The sequence below is a fragment of the Diachasma alloeum genome, unplaced genomic scaffold (assembly GCF_001412515.2).
Source record: "Diachasma alloeum isolate Michigan unplaced genomic scaffold, Dall2.0 Dall_scaffold_00471, whole genome shotgun sequence".
Classification (NCBI taxonomy): domain Eukaryota; kingdom Metazoa; phylum Arthropoda; class Insecta; order Hymenoptera; family Braconidae; genus Diachasma; species Diachasma alloeum.
The window spans coordinates 173,064-195,885 of NW_021680604.1; the positions used below are offsets into that span (position 1 = coordinate 173,064).

Sequence of the window (22,822 nt, forward strand, 5' to 3'; positions counted from 1 at the left end):
GAAGGAGGTATAGGCTTCCTGAATCGACCCGGAGAAAACTGAAGGCCACCAGTACGATGATTGGAGTGTTCCAGCCGGAGTACTTCTCCAGAAAGTTGGATTCACCATCCGATGTAAATTCACGTCACGACAACAATAAATACAGGGGGATAGGAAGAGTGGGTAACTAAGGTCACTGAACCATTGATAAATTCATATTCCAAATACCTGTGGCGTGGAAATCACCGGACAACCAATGAGAAGCCCGGAGAGTAAATCTAGGGGAACTAATAATGGGGATGACTGTGAAAGCGGTGAGGGTCAAGGAAAACCACCAATCACTTTGACATTCATAGATCTCCCATTAGCTGAGACAATTGGTGCAGACAGAAAGGTTTCAACTCGAACCTAGACAACGCAAAGTCAGCCATCTTTCATCACTTTTGATCGGCATCCCTGTTAGGCACACAATAGTGAACAGTTGAAACTCCATTAGTATTAATAAGTTGTGAGGTTTTCACAAACTATAAAAATGTTAAGTGAATTATAATTTTGAAAAATTCTAACCGAATGGTCGCCAGTCGATGCTTTTTATTGAGGAGAGGGCATTGACGCCTCTCCGTAGAAAAATTTAGCAAAAAAATACTTAACATCTGAAAATGTCCGACTTCTCAGAATTACGAGTAGACCCTACTTGTTATAAGCGGGAAGAGGGACGATACCCCTACTCTGGTATATTTTCTCCTTCACTCTTACACAAAGAAAACGCAAAATTTTAAGTAACAAAAACCGAAGAAAATATAATTCCTCGAAAAATAAACAAAATAAATACAAGAGAGAATTACTCTGTGTTCTGAGGACCCGATATCGCCAAAACAGTACAAATTGATATAAAAATAAACGAGATTAATATTTTACATCGATAATCGATAAACCACGATTACAAATCGTCGACTAACAAAGAAAAGATACAAAGATAATTGAATTAGATAAATTCTAATAATTCTACCGAAATCAGCAAAGTCAATTCAAAGTGACAAGAAAAATAAATGAGGGGAATCGACTGAGATTCCCTCAACTCTAATATCTGTACATCAAGTCGATTAAAATCATTGATTGATGCCTGATCTCAAATATTCACAAAGCTAAATTATAATCCAAAATTTTAACTCAAAATTAGACCGCCACTGATTAACTTCTGTATTTAAACTCAAATTACTGAAAATTATTTATCAAAATTTACACATTAACGGTGTGAGCCGACCACAAATCTCACGACTCGACAAAATGCAAACAAAGGCTGGATGAAGACGCCATAGTAGACTCGTCCACACGAGAAGCCCAAATAAAAGGCTATGATTCTCGGATTTTATTGAAATTTAAAGAAAATTTGGCTTTGCCCACCTGCCTACGTAAGGAGAACTATTTCCTCTCGGGATGAACTGCAGCCTCAATGACGAAAAATGATAATTCAACTCCCAACAAATAAAATAAATGCCAATCGGGCAGACCGTATTACTTTGGGGACTACATCTCGCTCTAGCTAGAAGACGACTCTCTTCAAGCGTGCATCGACTTGCTTGAGATGCTCGTTTTTTCAGATTTCAGGGGAGGGTTCCCCTCTCTAACTACTCGAATCAAATCATTTGATAGAATATCGAAATTTTCTTAAACTTAATCTAAAACTTTACAATTCCAAAATATTGTAAATAATAAGATTTCACAGATATTACTCATCAGAAAATTCTAAATAATTATTGTCACTATTCTAAATTATTTCTCTTGAAATTCGCAAAATTGTTTTAGTCGTTTTTGTCGCTCTGGTGTTATATCGTTGTCACTCCAGTATCCCTCGTTATCTTCCAGCAGGTTCTGATCATCGAATAGGGGGGAATTTCTCTCTTGGTTATTCCTCGCGTCAGGGTACCCTGGACTGCTGACTGCTAGCAGTTGGAAATGTTGGATCCTTGCCCAGAGAACACCTTCTGCTCCCATTTAAAATGCATGTGCCTCGTGGAGGGACGCTACCATCCGATCCTCCTTCTGATTATCCTAGACGGGATGGTCTGGATGTTGTCTGGTCCCAAGAGATATTTCTGAGGACCTCCTCTTCTCGACCCATACCGTTGACTCGGAAATACGACCGTTGGAGAAGACGAAATATGTAAAATTTTCGTAATAATGGTGGATTTACTTTTCCCGATTCTCATGGGTGAGAGAAGCCTCCTAGATTTAATTTATACTCAAAATAGTGCCTTTGAAGAAGGACTTGATTTTTTTTACCAAGAAAATATATGTATATATGTATATTTTGAATTGACGACCTCAGTCGTCACAAAGTAATTAGTGTAGATTTTTCTCCTACGAGATACGATAGTCGAAGCTTCCTTCGGTAAGGACAAATTGGAGTTATACCCGGAGCGATCGAGAATAGAGGCAAAATCCTGCGAAATTCCGACAGGCGAGCAAGCCACGTGTCTTGTAAGTAGCGGTGCAGTAATTACGTGCATGAGGATTTCGAGTGTTGGGAAAATTAATTATGCGTTGTTTTTTATTCGATAAATAGTGACAAGATTGCGCGAATACTTGGTGAAAACCCGGAATTTTTGGGATGATTAATATTTGAGAATTTCGGATTTTATTTATTGCTTAATCGGCGTTCGATTACGCCATATTGGGCGATAGCCCACGGGAGCGGAGTAATTGTATGAAAAATCAGATTTCACGCACATTTTTAAAAATTCTAGTGAATTTGTGATTAAAATTTGTTACAAATTATGGAGCCGGAATCATTATTTCATGCGGAAGTTCTTTTTACTCCACTGGGGAATCAATAAATCGGTGCAGATTTCCATGTGCTCGAATCCAAAATTATCTTGATGAATTAGCGCATCTGAGTTCTGTTCTTAAAAAAATTGGAGAGTAATAAATCCCGAACGCAGTGATCTTTTTATTCCATAAAAATATAATTATTATTTTCTGAATTATTTAATTGGAATTATATTGATTTCAACGAGTGGATGAATGGTGATAATCCAAAACTAGATTATCATATGCTTTGTACATAAATTCAAGGAGAGAGTTTCGATCCTACAAATTTAATGAATAAACTATTTTCTTTTGTTATCATAATTAAATCCACATCCTTTTTAATTAACTAAGCGGAATTCTATTGGATTAATTAACTGGCTACACAACTTTTAAATCATTTGGATAAGATTAAATGTCATTTCATTCCTTTCACTGCTATATTATTACTTCTCTCAAGAACGAGGAGATTTTGATAATTACTGGAATATTTAAATAACTGCCCGAACAAAATTGATATTCATTAAAATAATTATTGCAGAGGCAGCCAAGGTAATTATTCCTCTTCATTATGATGCCTTCTGGATGAATGCCGCGTCTAGATTCAGCTGTTTGCCGACGTTTCGCAAACATTTCAGTCTGCATCATCAGGGCTAGGTTGCTTCGATACTGAAGCTCCCCGTTGTAAGGAAGTGCTTATATCCCCCCTGACCCCTGGAGGGGGTAGGTAGAGTGGTGGGGGATATCCCAGCCAATCACGATGTTTTTAATTGATCAGCTGGTCAATTAAAAAACCGGGAAGACGGTATGCCAAATTGGGTGGGATTGGTATGCTCGATCCCTATTGAGATTGTTCGGATGTTTTTGGATCTCAAGACCTTCGCGATGTTTTCTGGCGAAATATCCTTGTGAGCTGGCAAGCATTTCTGTCTTGTCATATTGGATAGAGTGTCCAGTGTCCATCCAATGTTTAGGCAGTACACACTGCGAGATATGGTCATTTTTTTGCACACCGTTGATGTTGTTTGATCCGTGTACTGATCCTCCTCCAGGTTTCACCCATGTACAATTTTCCACAAGAGCAAGGGATTTTCTACACCCCTGGGAGACTAAGTGGTGGTCTCCGATCCTTCGTACTGGGGAGCATTTGTCCAATTTTCGTTGGGGGTTTGAAAATTGTCCTGATGTCATGCTTCTGCAGTACCTTGCTAATGCGATCGGTCGTACCTTGAAGATACGAGAGAACAGCCGTTTTCTGATATTCTACTTTATCAGCAGGTTCACTCTCAGCTAAGTTCTTGTTTTTCAGCCTGTGTAAAATACGGTGGACTTGTTTGCTCTGGTATCCATTGTTATTCAATGCTTTATCCAGGTGTTGAACTTCGGCTTCCAGGTATTCAGGCTGGGAAATAGTGAGAGCTCGGTACATAAGGGAGCTGATAACCGAGTTCTTTTGAGAACGGTGATGGTGTGAGGAGGCATGGAGGTATCTGTCTGTATGTGTAGGCTTTTGGTAGACTCGGTGACCAAGACTTCCGTCCTCATTACGATGCACTAGGACATCTAGGAAGGGAAGAAACTTTTGTTGCTCAATCTCCATAGTGAATTTTATGCTCGGATGTTGTGAGTTGATAAAATTCAGGAACTGAGGCAACGTGTCTGCTCCATGTATCCAGAGGACGAACGTATCGTCGACATACCTGAACCAAACAGAGGGCTTAAGAGGAGCTGATTTAAGAACGTTGTTTTCGAAATCTTCCATAAAAATGTTTGCTATGATGGGAAAAATGGGTGAACCCATTGCTGCTCCGAATGTTTGTTCATAGAACTCCCCTTGGAATTGGAAATAAGTGGAAGTCAGGCAGTGTTCAACCAGAGGGAGGAGTTTGGGTGGGATTTGTTGGGATTTTTTGATAATGTTAAGAGTGTCGGGAATAGGTACATTCGTGAACAGGGACAACACATCAAAGCTAACCAAAAGATCTCCTAGACTAGTTTGAATGTGAGAGTTTGTTCATGAAGTCTTGGGAGTTTTCGATGTGGGAACTATTCTGACCCACGAGTGCTTGGAGTGGGTTGGTCAGATAGCGTGCTAATTGGTACGTGGGTGCACTACTGGATAAAGTTGCTCACTATTGGATAAAGGGGGATAGTCTCTTTGTGAATTTTTGGGAGACCATAAAGTCTGGGAGAGAAGGATTCTCGGGGACCAAGAATTTTTTGGGTTTCGGGAGATAGATCTGCTTCCCTCAGAAGTTTGACCGTCTTCTTTCTTCTGAAGGGGATAGTCTCTTTGTGAATTTTTGAGAGACCATAAAGTCGGGAAGAGAAGGATTCTAGGGGACTAAGGATTTTTTGGGTTTAGGGAGAGAGATCAGCTTCCTTCAGAAGTTTGATCGTCTTCTTTCTTCTGAAGACAACGACGCACTAGGACCTCTGGGAAGGGAAGAAAGTTCTGTTCCTCAATCTCCATAGTGAATTTTATGCTCGGATGTTGTGAGTTGATAAAATTCAGGAGCTGAGGCAACGTGTCTGCTCCATGTATCCAGAGGACGAAAGTATCGTCGACATACCTGAAGCAAACAGAGGGTTTAAGATGAGCTGATTTAAAAACTTTGTTTTGGAAATCTTCCATGCAAATGTTTGCTATTATGGGAGAAATGGGTGAAGCCATTGCTGCTCCGAATGTTTGTTCATAGAACTCCCCTTGGAATTGGAAATAAGTGGAAGTCAGGCAGTGTTCAACTAGAGGGAGGAGTTTGGGTGGGATTTTTTGGGATTTTTTGATGATGTTAAGAGTATCGGTAATGGGTACATTCGTGAACAGGAACTCCACATCAAAGCTAACCAAAGATCTCCTGGACTAGTTTGAATGTGAGACAGTTTGTTCATGAAGTCTTGGGAGTTTTCGATGTGGGAACTATTCTGATCCACGAAAGCTTGGAGTGGTTTGGTCAGATAGCGAGCTAATTGGTACGTGGGTGCACCAATGTTGCTCACTATTGGATAAAGGGGGATAGTGTCTTTGTGAATTTTTAGGAGACCATACATTCTGGGAGAGAACGATTCTCGGGGACTAAGGATATTTTGGGTTTAGGGAGAGAGATCAGCTTCCTTCAGAAGTTTGATCGTCTTCTTTCTTCTGAAGACTTCCTTCAGAAGTTGTCTTCAGAAGAAAGAAGACGATTAAACTTCTGAAGGAAGCTGATCTCGCTATGGCGTGGTGAATTTTTAGTATTTTGAAATTTTTCGGTTTGAGTGTATTATTTTTTTAAAATCATTTTTGTCGAAATCTGTTTCCTTACACGTTTTTAAGGCCCCATAAAAGTATCGCGAAGAAGGGCTAATATATTAGAGTCATCCGATAATTTTTATGGGGTTCACTCTATTGTAAATCTTGCGGGTAGACAACTTCTGAAGGAAGTCTTCAGAAGAAAGAAGACGATCAAACTTCTGAAGGAAGCTGATCTCGCTCCCTAAACCCAAAAAATCCTTAGTCCCCGAGAATTCTTCTCTCCCAGACTTTATGGTCTCCTAAAAATTCACAAAGAGACTATCCCTCTTTATCCAATAGTGAGCAACATTGGTGCACCCACGTACCAATTACCTCGCTATCTGACCAAACCACCCCAAACTCTCGTGGGTCAGAATAGTTCCCACATCGAAAACTCCCAAGACTTCATGAACAAACTGTCTCACATTTAAACTAGTCCAGGAGATCTTTGGTTAGCTTTGATGTGGAGTCCCTGTTCACGAATGTACCCATTCCCGATACATCAGGACAATTTTCAAACCACCAACGAAAATTGGACAAATGCTCCCCAGAACTAAGGATCGGAGACCACCACTTAGTCTCCCAGGGGTGTACAAAACCCTTTGCTCTTGTGGAAAAGTGTACATTGGTGAAAGCGGGAGGAGGATCAGTACATGGATCAAAGAACATCAACGGTGTGCAAAAATGGTCATATCTCGCAATCTGCACTGGCTGAATATTGGATGGACACTGGATACTCTATCCAATATGACAAGACAGAAATGCTTGCCAGCTCACAAAGATATTTCGCCAGAAAACATCGCAAAGATCTCGAGATCCAAAAACATCCGAACAATCTCAATAGGGATCGAGGATATCAAACCAATTAAATTTGGCACACCGTCCTCCGGATTTTTCAATTGAACAGCTGATCAATGAAAAACATCTTGATTGGCTGCGATACCCCCCACGATTCTACCTATTCCCTCGAGGGGTCAGGGGGCATAAGGACTTCCTTACAACGGGGAACTTCAGTATCTGAGCAACCTAGCCCTGATGATGCAGACTGAAGCCATCATAATGAATAATAATATTGGCCGCGAAAGCCTCAAAACTCAATTATTCCTCTTATTATTATGTGGGGTAGCTAACATGAGAGGAAATCACATTCCGCTCAAATATTTATATTATTACAAATGAAAATTAACAGAAATTCGACGGGAACAAATTAGCAGTGCCCGAACCGTTAACATTCGAGAATTTTGAGTTAAATAATTAGATTGACTTACCGAACAGAGCAAAAACTCAAATTCTAAATCCGGATTATTATTTTAATGATTGTTTTTGATTATCATTTTGATTACAAGACCCGCACAGAGTAGAATTCCGAGAATATAATTGTGATTTCATCTCAACGTGACAAGATATATTAACACTGTTGTTAGTCAAAACGATGATTTATAATTTTATACCGGTCAGAGTAAACAAATCAATAGTCTTGAGCGATTAAAAAAGCGCAGAGCAAAAATGAATCAAGCCATATGCAAACCGTTTCAAAAAGGACATGTACACTATAGCAGACGATATACAAATGAGAGTGATTCCAGAGCCGCAAGGTGACAGGTGTCAATCATCCAAGATATCAATGTGGCCCAGTTTAGATGGAAACGTTCACTGGGAACCTGTCCATCATGTGGCGCCTCAGGTGTCAAGGCTTAGAAGCCACTGGTCATCTAAGGTGAGCCAGTAGATCAGCTATGTTAAGGGCAAGCGTGCATTCGAGCGAAGCTAATGAGTGTGTATATACATCCCAGTGAGGTAATTTGGTGAAAAATTGAATGTCTACAATAGGACCAATTATGATATATTGGGTAACGAACATGTGGGGATGTTCGTCATGAACACCAACATGGCTTGATAACAAGAATAGGGAGAGAGAGGTCCACTTTCCACCTTCGAGTGGTCAAAATTTAGTTCAAGTTATGTTTTCCGACTTTGGTGCGGTAATGTATGCAATTATCATTACGATAATTGAGTTTAGGATTTCTCGCTATGGCGTGGTGAATTTTTATTATTTTGAAATTTTTCGGTTTGAGTGTATTATTTTTTTAAAATCATTTTTGTCGAAATCTGTTTCCTTACACGTTTTTAAGGCCCCATAAAAGTATCGCGAAGAAGGGCTAATATATTAGAGTCATCCGATAATTTTTATGGGGTTCACTCTATTGTAAATCTTGCGGGTAATCGATTAGACCAGGTTGAAATAACGGCGGTTCAAAATTAAGTTGGATTTTCGGGGATTAATACCCACCTTTGGTTTTTGGTGGAAGGTCGTTTGGGGCGAGCCAAACAAGTCTCCGGCGAATTGCCTGGTTGCTTTAGAGTTATGGCGAAAAATAATAAAATTTATTCAGAGGAATTCGTGACTAATTGTCTTTTAGCCCCATATATCCTGGAAAACCGATCCGCGAAGAGTGCCAAAAACCTCCCAGGAGTTATCCGAATGTTTATCTGTTTGGCCCAATTCGGTCAAATAATTAATCAATTAACTGGTTTTATTTGGTCGAAATGTTAGCTAAATTGAAGGGAATGGCAATTACGCCTTTGCGTTTTCCGATACTATTCAGAGTTTTTCGGGAGGTCCTCGCCGTGGTGGGCGTTTCCGCACCAATTAAAAGGATTTTGATAAAAGAATTTTCTCTGGACTATCCCGAGTGTCCTTGCTCTATTTTTTTGAAATTTCACTCTACCGTTTTTGAGAAATCGCGAGTTTAGTCTTAATGAATTTGTGAGATACTGTTTCGCACATGCGCTATACGTATAACGCTGGGTTTTGATGTTCTTCTCTCTCTCTCACTCTCATGGGCATTCGCTTATCTCTCTTGGCGATTCCAAGAATTCTCGAGTATTAAGGATAAACTTGTATTTTCCTAACTTTTGATATTATACTCGTGTTTTCCACAACACCCGAGGAATTTGGTTATTCAAGAAATAATATTGAGCCGATTCTAATGAGATGGAATTAGAATCAGTCTGAAACTAAACTATCGTGACTTTTGTTAAAGATTAGCTTTATTATCATGATTGTGTAAAATTTCCATTTCCTTTATTCTTCTTATATGAAAATTGTATAAAATGTTCACTTTGAAGATTCAATAGTGGAATAAGTAAGGACAATGTCGACTTCTTTTCTTTGTAGTTTTGATCGCCCAATAAACCATTTCCATCCGAACTCCACCCCTCTCTCCATAACCTAACATACTGAGCGACCCGAGAACCGCGACCTTTCCCTGAAAATCTAGTTTTCTCTCTTTTTTGAGTACGTTTTGGATGATTTTGAATAAATTGGAATTGTTTTGCCGATTTTTCCAGTTTGGTAATTGTTATGTCCGGAGAGGTCGCCTAACGTCGAAGGGCATGAATTAAATTTTGTATTTTACTTCCGTGATTAACTAATTCGAATTCTAACAAAATGAAGAGTTTACAACTCGTATTCACTTTGAGGTTTATTTTTATTTGAGGACGACGCTAAATAAACTACTTTTGCCTGAAGGGTATTCATTTATTTATGTCGCGCCGTGCAATAAGTCGAGTTTATCGCACGCTGCGCTTCGCGCAGCCTGCTCAAAATTCGACTTCTGCACGACTTGCCATAAAATATTATAGAGCACTCGGTAATAAAGTTCGTTGAAAACGAAATTTGCGTCCTTGTACTCTAATGTACTATGATTGAATTGATTGCCAAAACTTATATTTGTCACTGGTTGAAATATCCCAATTATTCATTTATTAACAATTTTTGTCACGCTTAGATACATAGATTTTGATATTAATTCAGAAGAAAGTTTGGAGTGAAAAAGGGGCAAGATTGCTTTTACTCTAATTTGTGGAGTTCCATTTTACTAATTAATTTCCTGATGATTTCCTGAATTCGGTTCAAATTGGTTGTAATGTGGATTCTTCAAATTACTCCTTTTGTGAAAATTCGGCTGTCAGAACCAGCTTATCTAGCGGCTGCTACGATAACTATAATTACTGGAGCCCTTCGAATTTCTGAAGTTTTCGTCTTCCACTTGAAACTGAATTTAATTTTCAGTTTGTTTAGACGAGTTCGTTTCCAAAAGTTTATGCGCGACAAAAATCCTACTCTTGATTTAAGGTTACGGTTTGCCCAATCAATTATCAAGTTTATCACCTCTTTTACCGTAAGGTCACCAAAAAGAAATATCTTCTGGGGTTAAAACTGAAGGATCAATTTCGCGGATTGAAGCTAGTACAAAAGTTCTTAGGTGTGGAGAGCGACTGACTATCTCCGTAATTTTTGGGAGTGATTCGGTCGTTAGTTTTCGATAAATTTTAGTGGTGGGGGAAAGCTTAATTGCTATTTGCATGGGTTGTCTGGAATCGTCGTATGTGTTCGATTCACTTTTTGTTGACGTTACATTGATTTTTCGGTGTTGCTGAAAGGCAACGATCGCTGAGGAATCTTGCTGACTCTTCGATTTCGACTTTGAACGATTTCGGAAAGAAATTGTCAAATGTCCTCCGTTTCCCATTTTAAGGCGAGTGGAATCACCTTTATGCATTCCAAGAGTTTTGATTGATTAATAATCTTTTAATTTCAATTAGAAATTTACTCTGGATATAACAGTAATTCCGGATAAAAATGACCTGGTGTCCATAAATTCTGAGTTTTGAGTTTAACTAGATTCAGAGGAAGGAGGGCGAAGGTAATAGGCATTTTCAACCCTCATTTGAAAATGTCACGTTACAATAGAGCATACATTAATCTAAGTATATCATCATCTGGACTACTATGTAATTAAGGCACAGACGATATCGTACCGTGATGGATCAAACCCAGAATAAACTCTCAGTCAACTCATGAGCAAAATACAGAGAGAAGAGAGAAATCCTGGGAAATTTAAACATTAACTCAGAGTTCAGTCTAGGCGAACTCTGGGTTTGTTTATCAGGGTATTTCAATATTTTGCGAGAATATTTGGAGCATGATTGCTTGTCAGAAAACATAATTATGACAAATTATGACATATGCATTAGGATAGAATCTGTCAAAATATGACATCATATGCACCATTTTATTATTATTTCACCAATTTCATATCTGGACATTTTCGCTCTAAAAATTTCAGAAAATTTCCACCAAACTTTGTCAAATTCTGTCAATTTATGGTAAAATTTATAATATTTCTCATTTTTCAACATTTTTAAAAATGCGATGTCATTGTGCGAACAAATTACACAGAAGCAAATTTGTTGTTCACCAGTAAGCATCGTAAACTGTTCTCATGATCATCCTTATAATGCACAGTTGTTATACTTCTTCCATATAATCGTCGATAAAGTGGAATCAATGTAGTATTTAATCGAATACGCCCACTTCATATATTCGTAGGATTTGACACCGAGGGCCTGCAGCCTCCAGTATGGGTAGGTGGTGAAAGTGAAGGACTCATCCGACTTGAGCGGCATTTGGAGCGAAAGGCTTGGGTAGCAAGTTTCGGTCGTCCGAAGATGACTCCACAATCTTTACTCCCAAGTCAGACAAGTCTTTCTCCATACCTACGCTTTGGCTGTCTCAGTACGCGACTTTTTTACTATCAACTCCGAGATCTCTACAAAAAGGTGTGACAATTTTTATTGGATATTTTTATTCAACTCGATCTTGTATATCTATGTGTAGATTTGAAATGTTTCTTCCATTTGCACTTCGAGCAGCAATTGTGTGTCATCATTTTTTACCGTCAAATCGGTTATGTAGCAGCCTCTTCGTACGCTCATGGGAGCTTTAAGCGATCATACGAGTCAAACCCGTGAGTCATCTGATTATTTCGCATTATTTATGATCTTTAGATCCATGCGCCTTTGGTTGTTTTGCCCTGTAGATTGCCCCCCTCACCGCTTCCGTCTTGAGATTAGCCTTTCTAATTTGACCATTGAGTTTGAGATTGAGTTTGACCATTGTAATAGTTTTTCACCTCGCGGGTGATGATGATTGCCACGTTTGACTCGTACGAGGTATGACGCTGGCGAATTTTAACTCTTGTGAGGAAAAATGGCAGTCCCCTGATTTTTTGACGCGATTCGTAATCGTTCAACCGTTGTGTCATCATTTAATGGGATTTAAAAGCATTTTGTTATACCCTAAGGTATAAAATCCCCTAAAGGCACACCAATTTTTACATAAATGTATACATACTTTAACCTAAAGTTATTTTTTTATTCCGGGATAGTAATGATGCCGTCAAAACTAGTCGAAAATTATTTTGAAGTGATCATCACGGTCTGGAAAAACATCGAAAGTTTTGCAATCGTCGCAATATTGAAAGACGTTAGATCGGTGCATCTCGTCACCATTTGGGGAGGATTTATCTTGCCTGGATGTCGAGATTTTCGGTTTCATAAGTCCACGAGACGAGACGAGACAGATATCGAGACAAACATTTGAAAAAGAGTAGATTCTGAAACTCAGACGTGATGGATTCTTGCAAGTTCGTGACGAGATGGACCGATCTAATGTCTTTCGAGATTACGACGATTCCTAAACTCAATATTTTTTTAGACCATGATGATCTTTTCAAAATAATTCTCGTTATGTCTCGACAGCATCACTACGTGACAGTCACAGTTGACGATATCCTAATTGAATATATCAAAAGTTCACTAAGTATACCTCGGGCCCGAAATTGCTTTATGATCCATTTATGGCGCCTCATTGTTACCCCCATCTCCTAATTAAGGCCCCTAATAAACTAATTAATTGATTGTTTAATTAATAAACTAATTAATTGATTGTTTAATTAATCAATGGATTAATTAATGAGCCCGCGAATTAATTATCCCTTTCACCCAGCCATCTCTTCGCGGAGGCTGTGTGGTCAGGCTTCCGGTAGACTGTTGGGACAGAACCGGCCCTACTGATCTATTCACAAATGCGAAAATAATGGCGATAATTTCAATTGAATTTTAAATAACTCAATAAATGTTATAGCAGTATATAAAAAGTGAAAGGATGTTATTGAGGAAGATGTGGACAAATAACATGAAACGTCATCATATATAAATAATTTTATTTGAGAAACATTTCTTTCAACGGTCAGCCTACAAGTGATACATATACATTAGAGAAAATGCGCTCGCGTCTCACAGTAGCGCGAATACGTACTAACGATGTCGGTAAGAGAAACTGGAGCACGCAATGGTCATTTCTAATACTCCTTGCCGACTACTCGTGTTCTCAATTTCTGACCATTTATATCGTATTTATCTTCATCCACCATTCAAATCATACTCGTCTCTTCATGTCTTATTCATCTTATCTCGTCATATCGCATCATTTCTTGTCTCCGATTTGATGAGCGCCTAGATCAAGCAGAAAACGTTCATTAATATTTACACATCGGCACTCATAATTCTAATAATGGAAAATTCGTTATGACGCGACAAATCCACCACAAATTTTAATCTCATTTATCGACCGTTCCTCGTGTGGGCTATGTTGATCAAAATCGCCAGACGAGAAGTCACCAACTAATAGCGAGATTCAACAGAGAGATTTTTGAGTTCATGCTTATTTCTTGTTGTATTCATTTTGAATTGAATTTGGCGTTGCTACGCTCCACCGTATGCGGAGAACATTGTGGAACCGAGGATCTATGAGTGACTCCAGCAGACCTTCAGAAAGTTCGGATGAGCCTCAGGGAGTTGCCCAGAGGGCACCACTTCCTAGTCAGTATTGTGGAGCAAGTGACGAGAAGGAGAGAACAACGAAAAATCGAAGATTACTGAAGTTGCTGTATTGAAGGGACGAATTGGGCCCCTGCAATAATTGTTAAGAAGATGACATTATTTGTTAATAGTATACAGGGCGTCCCATGGGAATGTGTGAAAACTGTTTGATTATTTTTTTTACTGGAAACAGGGAAAAAGAGAAGGAATACAGTTCCTGATAGAGGACAGATGTCATTTTTATGTCACCGTATATTCATTCTTGAAACATGTAATTCATACAACAAAAATAGTAGCTTACAAAAATTGTACGTGACAGGTGCGATTAATAGTAAATGTTTTAGAAATCAGAGCCATCAACACTGGCCCAATAATCCAAATGTTTCCTAAAACCGTGGAATACACGTTGTAATGTTTCCTGTGGAATAGCGTGAACAGTCTTTTCAATGTTGTTTATCAACTTTTCGATTGTTTTTGGCTTCTTTGCGTAACAAGAATCTTTTATGTAACCCCACAGGAAATAATCACACGGATTCAAATCTGGTGAATAGAGTGGCCAATGTATTCCCTCTCCACAAAATTTTGGATATCCCAAACCAAGAACTCGACCGCGATAAACTTTATTAAGAATTTCGAAAACTTCGTGAGAACGGTGGGGAGCTGCTCCATCCTGCATAAAATAAAACCCATTGAGAAGCCCTCTTTTTCTCGCATGAGGGAAGAATTTTGTTTCTAACATTCTTTTGTACTCATTCCCGGTAGCGGTAGATTCGGAAAATGTAGATAGACACCCTTCATGGACAAAGCAGCCCAAAGAGTGACTTTCTGTGGATGAGCAGATTTCGTAACCAAAAAATTAGGTTTTTCAGATCCCCAAAATCTTAAATTATTTTTGTTCACGTAGTTGTCTAGCCAAAACTGTGCCTCGTCGGGAAAAACAATTGCTGTTTCATGCAGCTCGCCACTTTCGAACATTTGTGTCATTCGTTCACAAAAGTCCTTTCGTCTCAGAATCGCCTCCTCTGTCAAACGCTCACACATCAATATTTTATATGGATGAAGCTTCAAAAAAACGTGGAGGATGCGATGCAACGTTGATTTGGTCAATTTTAAATCTTAAGCGGCTCTCCGAATGGACGAGTTGGGATTTGCCTTGAAATACTATTCAACTTCATTGACCTTCTCCTCTGTTGCAGCAGAGAATGAGGGACCTGGAAGAGTAGCTCTATGATGATCCAAAGTGCTGTATTCCTCGAAATTTTCAATTATTCTAGAAAAAGAATATTATCATGACTAGAAACCAACGGGATTTCTACGAAAATCTGTAATGTGTTTTGTTGTGTCACACAATCAATATGAAAAGAAATTTATTCTAACCTCCTCAAAGTGGTTTCGCTAGCAACTGGTTTAGATCCAAATATTTTTTAGGACAAATTGGAGAACGAAAAAAGAAAATAGTGGCACTTGTCTAAGCGCTGAAAGTCATAGCGGTACCTGATGCCTCCGTTATGATTATGACTCGAGCACGAATTATTTTTGTGCACTAATCATAGAGCACATGATTTTTTAATTCAATTCAGGTCATGTGATGGATATTTCAGGCACATCGGGTCGATTTTCAGGTTATAGGTACGCAAAGAACGGAGCACGATTTTTTCTAATACCGGATATGGAAAACACATATTTTCCACGACGAAATATGAATTAAAAAAAAAATCGATTGTCAGGTTTCTCAGTACAACTGTGAGCTGAAAGTCTCTTTCCCCCACCCACCCCCTCTTTTTCTGCGTTTATCTTGGAGCACGTTTAAAACACATAATTATGACATGGAGTATTTTTAGATTAATATTGAATGGGATTTTTCAACCCTTGAAACCTCNAGAAATCAGAGCCATCAACACTGGCCCAATAATCCAAATGTTTCCTAAAACCGTGGAATACACGTTGTAATGTTTCCTGTGGAATAGCGTGAACAGTCTTTTCAATGTTGTTTATCAACTTTTCGATTGTTTTTGGCTTCTTTGCGTAACAAGAATCTTTTATGTAACCCCACAGGAAATAATCACACGGATTCAAATCTGGTGAATAGAGTGGCCAATGTATTCCCTCTCCACAAAATTTTGGATATCCCAAACCAAGAACTCGACCGCGATAAACTTTATTAAGAATTTCGAAAACTTCGTGAGAACGGTGGGGAGCTGCTCCATCCTGCATAAAATAAAACCCATTGAGAAGCCCTCTTTTTCTCGCATGAGGGAAGAATTTTGTTTCTAACATTCTTTTGTACTCATTCCCGGTAGCGGTAGATTCGGAAAATGTAGATAGACACCCTTCATGGACAAAGCAGCCCAAAGAGTGACTTTCTGTGGATGAGCAGATTTCGTAACCAAAAAATTAGGTTTTTCAGATCCCCAAAATCTTAAATTATTTTTGTTCACGTAGTTGTCTAGCCAAAACTGTGCCTCGTCGGGAAAAACAATTGCTGTTTCATGCAGCTCGCCACTTTCGAACATTTGTGTCATTCGTTCACAAAAGTCCTTTCGTCTCAGAATCGCCTCCTCTGTCAAACGCTCACACATCAATATTTTATATGGATGAAGCTTCAAAAAAACGTGGAGGATGCGATGCAACGTTGATTTGGTCAATTTTAAATCTTAAGCGGCTCTCCGAATGGACGAGTTGGGATTTGCCTTGAAATACTATTCAACTTCATTGACCTTCTCCTCTGTTGCAGCAGAGAATGAGGGACCTGGAAGAGTAGCTCTATGATGATCCAAAGTGCTGTATTCCTCGAAATTTTCAATTATTCTAGAAAAAGAATATTATCATGACTAGAAACCAACGGGATTTCTACGAAAATCTGTAATGTGTTTTGTTGTGTCACACAATCAATATGAAAAGAAATTTATTCTAACCTCCTCAAAGTGGTTTCGCTAGCAACTGGTTTAGATCCAAATATTTTTTAGGACAAATTGGAGAACGAAAAAAGAAAATAGTGGCACTTGTCTAAGCGCTGAAAGTCATAGCGGTACCTGATGCCTCCGTTATGATTATGACTCGAGCACGAATTATTTTTGTGCACTAATCATAGAGCACATGATTTTTTAATTCAATTCAGGTCATGTGATGGATATTTCAGGCACATCGGGTCGATTTTCAGGTTATAGGTACGCAAAGAACGGAGCACGATTTTTTCTAATACCGGATATGGAAAACACATATTTTCCACGACGAAATATGAATTAAAAAAAAAATCGATTGTCAGGTTTCTCAGTACAACTGTGAGCTGAAAGTCTCTTTCCCCCACCCACCCCCTCTTTTTCTGCGTTTATCTTGGAGCACGTTTAAAACACATAATTATGACATGGAGTATTTTTAGATTAATATTGAATGGGATTTTTCAACCCTTGAAACCTCTCAATACGAATTCTCACAAAAAATGCTTCCGTCCCCCCTCTTTTTTCCTTCATCTTGGAGCATGCGAAAAGCACATAATTATGGCGTAGGATATCTTGCAATCAACATTGATTTCGATTTTTCAACCCTTAACACTCCATTATACGTATTTCTGCGTAAAGGGTTTTCCTTACCTCCCTTCACCCCCTTCAACCCCTCATTTTGGAGCACGTGAAAAGCACATAATAATGGCATATGAATTTTATCGACGATCATTAAAAATCATGGTCTTACCCTTAAACCCCTGAAGGGCTGGAGCACATTTTTTTTTATTTCAGCACCAATAAATCACATAAAAAACACTTAATTTTGGTGGAAAAAAAGTGGTGTTTTTAGCCCTTGCTCCGCTAACTTTACGGAGGTGCTCCTGCCACACTTGGAATAAAACTGACTGGCCCTTAGTAAACGTAACACAAATGTAGAGAGTCAAGGTTATTTTGGATGAGTCGGCCGATGAGTTTAGTTTTAAAACATTCCTATGGGACACCCTGTAGGTGCTATTGTGGCGCCCACCCCAGCAGTCACCTCGACCCCAGCACTTGGCTGACCAAACTAGCACAGCTCCGATGCAGCAGAGTGGTAAGTTTCAAGTGACTGTTGACTTTGAGATGCGTCATAGTAGCGGTACTACAAGGAGGAGATGAGAAAACACCAGAGCATTACATTTTTAATTCTTATATTTAGTCCCCAACAGATTTGCCCCCAAGAATTACAATTGAAGTACAATTTTTTCTTATTAACTACTTACATTTTTGGTTCCACGGAGTTTAATTATACCTGCGATCAGTAAATAATTTTCCTTCAGGCATACAATTTCGTTTTAATGGATGAATGCATCATAGTATTCGCGCACTAATTGACCATTAGATGTGAATCTACTGATAAATAAATGATAGAACTACTCAGGAGTAGCAAACCTAGGTATACAAAGCAAAAACAGTACGCAGTAATATCCACATATGCTTGAGTCATGATGCTGAAGTTGTTGGAAGCAGCAGTTGAAGATTTGTTAGTTCTTACTGAGTCCTGAAGCGAGCTGAGGCACGATGAGGGGTAGTCCGAAGCTGCCCAAGTAACATCCTCAGCTACTATTGCTGTCGGTCTCGTCTAAGCCGACAGTATGATCCGAAATTTACTGTAGGACTTCCAAAATCTTTAGTGTGTTCATTGGACAGAGGTGTGTCTTGCAATAATCTTTCTGACCCTCCTTCATTCACTGTCAACCACGCTTTGATTTTAAATATTCTGAGGTTGGTGCATATAAATATTGTGTGGTTCATTCAACGTACTATGCAAAATGCACGACGTCACAGGTGTTGGTGCACAAGCGAATAGAGGTAATCGGATATGTCTCTTCAAATTCATAACATCCCTGATAAGAATTTGTGCGTTGAATTTCGTTTATTGATGACCTTAAGCAATTACGTATTTCATCCCCTTCGTAATCAAACCTAATACTGCATGGACATATTTCGACGATGCCTCCCCTTCATGCCAATCTATTCCGTGGGATTTAATTATGTGCTGGTTGTTTATTCTCTGATTCGTCGCAGAAATTGCAGTATATTGATATTCAGGACAAATGATCCAATGACCGATCATATTCGAAGTTTTACTGGTCGCAGTCACCTCTTTTGGAAACAAATTTCGGTGAATACATACAAACAAGTGAGAAATTGCTCCTGTCTTGCATATAGTACCACAATACGCTGTTACACTAGAGACAGCTGATACGCTGTCATGCTTGCCGGACGTGCTTTTCTGTGCTCCGTGTTGTTGACTGCTTTCCAGTCGTTCAGTTTTGTTTGGAATTGTGGTTTTTGGCAGAGACATTAATTTTTAAAGTGTCTTTCAGCTACCGTGAGTTCGGTTCGCTTACTACTGTCTTACTGTCTTACTTACTGACTTAGGTCTGTTTTTTAGGCATTTTCTCATATTTGCTTTTGAAGTAACTGTTGGGTCCCGGCCGTGGTTTTTTGCGATTGTGCGTGTGTTGGTGAGAACTTTTAGCGCTTTTGTGTGTACTGATGTTGTTGTCAGTGCAGGGACAGATTATTTGCAGGATTATCCGTGAAGGTTTCCTTTTGGGTTTGTTTTGATGCGTGTATCATGGCCTGTCGATATTTGTACATTGAACTGTGGTTTCTTGCTTATTCGAGTGAGGTGTATTTACGATTCCGTGCATGTCTGTGGATGTGGACCGCTCTAGACAATTATTATTTTGGACTTGGTGTGAACATTGAATTGTTGTTTCGGGCTGGTGAGTTTGCCGTTCACCTAATTGACATTTCTGATATCGGCGTTGCTGTGGGTTGTGATCAGCTGTTGGTTATGCTGGCACGATGTGCCGTCATGACATTGTGTGCGATTTGTAGACTGGATGTGGGTCCCTCAGCAGGGGTGGCAGTATGTCCGCTGGGTGATTGCCCTCATGTTTTCCATGTAGAGTGTGTTCAGAAGAGATACTACGCTCAGTTTACTGTTGCTCAAGCAGCTTCGGCTTTGGCAAAGCAAGCATGCTTGGGTTGTAAGGAGAAAGAGAAGAGTAAGGATGATGCTTCGTCTTCAGTCTCGTGTGGTGATAATGCAGTCTTGACTACGATGCGTGAGTTGTCTTCAAAATTCAATAGGCTCAGTGCTGATTTTGGAAAACAGCGAGGTGATTTGAACGTGCTTACTATTGGTAATGCGCGGAAGGCGTCTGAGTTTGCTCGTCTGGATACGAAGGTTTCTGCTCTTCTCCATCAACTTAATAAATTATCGGCTTCTTTGGATGAGATGCGGGGACAATTGGCGGCTCAGGATGCACGAATTGTTTCAGTCGAAGAGCGTATTCGTGCGCTTGAGCGGGCTGGTGGTGAGCTTGATGGTGGTACGGGTCCTGAGTTTCGTCAAAAATTTGATGGCTTACTGGCTCGTATGGAGTTTGTGGAATAGGCCAGAGCTACAGGTCCTGTTGGTGACAATGCTGTTGCTTCGGGGCGCATTGATGAGGTTGTCATTACATTTTTTCGAAGGAGATTTTATTGAGTATTGGATGGAGTATCGGGATGTTATTGTTCTGGGGGACATAAATGCAAATTTGAACCCGGCCAGTGTTGGTCTTGATGGTGGTGAGCGTGGTGCTGTTAATGATGATGCAGGTTTGGGTGTGGGAGCTGGTTTTCCTCAGGATAGGATAGCTGCCATGATTGATGAAGATCGCAACTTGTATGGTGCAGCTTACTATGGAGGACGTTTGAGAAATTTTTTTGAGACGTTTGGAATGAGCATACTGTGATTTCTGCCAACACATCACTTGGAGCGGGCAGATAACTGGTTGGATGTTGCTGAGTAGGTATACAGGGCAGATTCTGGATAAAGTGCTGTGTCACGATCCAGAAACAGATGATGAAATTCAGATATGACATCATCGGGTATCACGTTGCAAGGATGTACCGAAATTTTTTTCGCAGAATTTTGATGAATTTTGTTTGCTGCTACAGAAGATCAATATTAAGCTATTACCCCCAAATTTCCTATGACATAATCTAGAGGGGTCAAATCTGTATTAACAATCTCTACAGAATTAGTATTCAATGTAATCTCCGCGATGATGAGTGTTTTAACACCCAGCAGAATTCAGTTGTTGATTGCAATCCCACCATATGCCTCTGATTATTCCGATATCATTTGCAAATATTTTGGAAACAACGCTTCAGAATTCCTTTTGGACTATATAACAGATATACTCGAATTCGAGACCAATAAATCAAAATTGGAGTGTGAAAGAATGGAGGATCAATCGGATGAAGGGGAACCAACTATTGAGAAGAGGACAAATTATTGGTGCATAGTGTCACTGTAATATTTTTGTCAGTTCATCATTCTTTTCAATCTGAAATTGAATGTAAAACGAAAAAAAGGGAATGACAAATAAAATAATTTATAACACTCTCTTTTTGAAAAAAAAAAACTATTTATTCAATTTCTTTTTCAAGATTTTACATTGTACTCTGCTTTAGTTAGATCAAAACTCGAGTACGCCAGTGCTGTTTGGTCACCTGGGTACGATAAATACTCTAATAAAATTGAAGCGATCCAGAGGCGCTTTTCAAAGTATTAACTTCCCGACCCGAAGGGAGGAAGTTATTGTAATGACCCCGAAAATCGAAAGTGGAAATTTAATAATATCTCCACGTTTCATGACTCCTGAAATCTTTCTATGATGTTTTTGAACACATGTCTGTGTGTGTGTGTGTGTGTGTGTGTGTGTGTGTGTGTGTGTGTGTGTGTGTGTGCGAATGTATGTGACTCGAAAATTTTGGGGCGCGATTTCTCTTGAATCAACGATGCAATTTGATTTTTTTTTCAATCTACGCATCTTTATGTAACTTAGAACTGATTAGATTGTGAAGACTATAGCCTCAGCGGTTCTTCAGTTATTCGCTAAAAATATGTGCAAAAACGTCGAAAATTAGGTTTTTTTTCACTATTTCCTCTATTTCTCCTAGAGTAATGATGTGATTTGAACTTTTTTGGATGCAATCGACGTATCTCGGTGTAGAGTAAATCTTATTGAATTAAAAGAAAAATCATCTCAGCGGTTGTCTCGTTATTCGGATAATGGAATTTTCATAAATTATTTTTTTTTGTAATTCCTTACATTAGAAATATTGAACAAACTCAAAATTGAAGAAATCAAGTTGGAAAAAAAGGCTGTGATAAGAAAAGTCTCATTTTGCAATTAAAATTTCACTTAGCCTCTGGATATTTCCATGTTGAGTGTTATCTTATATTCCAAGAACCCAATGGAATGAATTTTCAAATTTCACGCGGCAGTCAATAGGGTAGAGTGTCACGTTGTCCATAGAGCCTCTTTATGTGTCAATCAAGGACCATCTGTGATCTACTCAAACGCGCAAGGTTGCTAGATATTCAGGTTGCGACAGTGCATGTTCCAATGTTGTGTTTCTGACCAATCAGCGTCTCGGGATGGAGCCCAGCGACCGTAATTGACCAATCAGAGAGCCGGAAATGAGCCCAGCGACAAAACTACTGTGTCAACCTGGGTATCTAGTAATCTTGCAGACGCGTATGTACGTACCACAGCGCCACTTTGTTATAGCCGCTGCTCTCTATAAACGGTGTCAAGGTTTCTAGACAGCCAGATTACTCGTTCTACCTCTATCCCGACTCTCTGATTGGTTGGTTATTCTTTCAATCGATGCGTGTCAACGTAACTTAGAACTGAGTAGATTATGAGACAGATCGCCTAAGCAGTTTGTTAGTTATTTGCATAAAACATGTTAAAAACGAAAAAAAATGATTTTTTTTTTGAAAGTTCAATAATTCCACGTAGAAAAATAATGGGATTTGATTTCTGCTCATACGATCGATGAATCTTTATAAAATTCGATTTTATGTGGATGCCAAGTAAAATCGTCTCAGCCTTTTTGTAGTTATCAAGATGGAAATTTCAAAATTTGCGTTTTTTGTTCTAATGAACAGACCAATGGGAATCGGTCGGGAAGTTATTGGTTCGACCCGTAATGGGTCACACCCAATTCCACCCACCACTGCCGGTCACACCTCAAA

The 22,822-nt window shown here is 39.2% G+C and overlaps 1 protein-coding gene across 1 annotated transcript in view; it reads left to right on the top strand.

The window, feature by feature from the left end:
* LOC107042457 (cryptochrome-1) overlaps positions 1–22,822 on the top strand; it is a gene marked incomplete at its 5' end in the record, with an annotated part of 374,360 nt that overhangs the window by 149,814 nt on the left and 201,724 nt on the right. Inside the window, 1 exon segment of the mRNA XM_015263504.1 lies at positions 11,457–11,686. Coding sequence (XP_015118990.1) covers positions 11,457–11,686 — 230 coding nt within the window.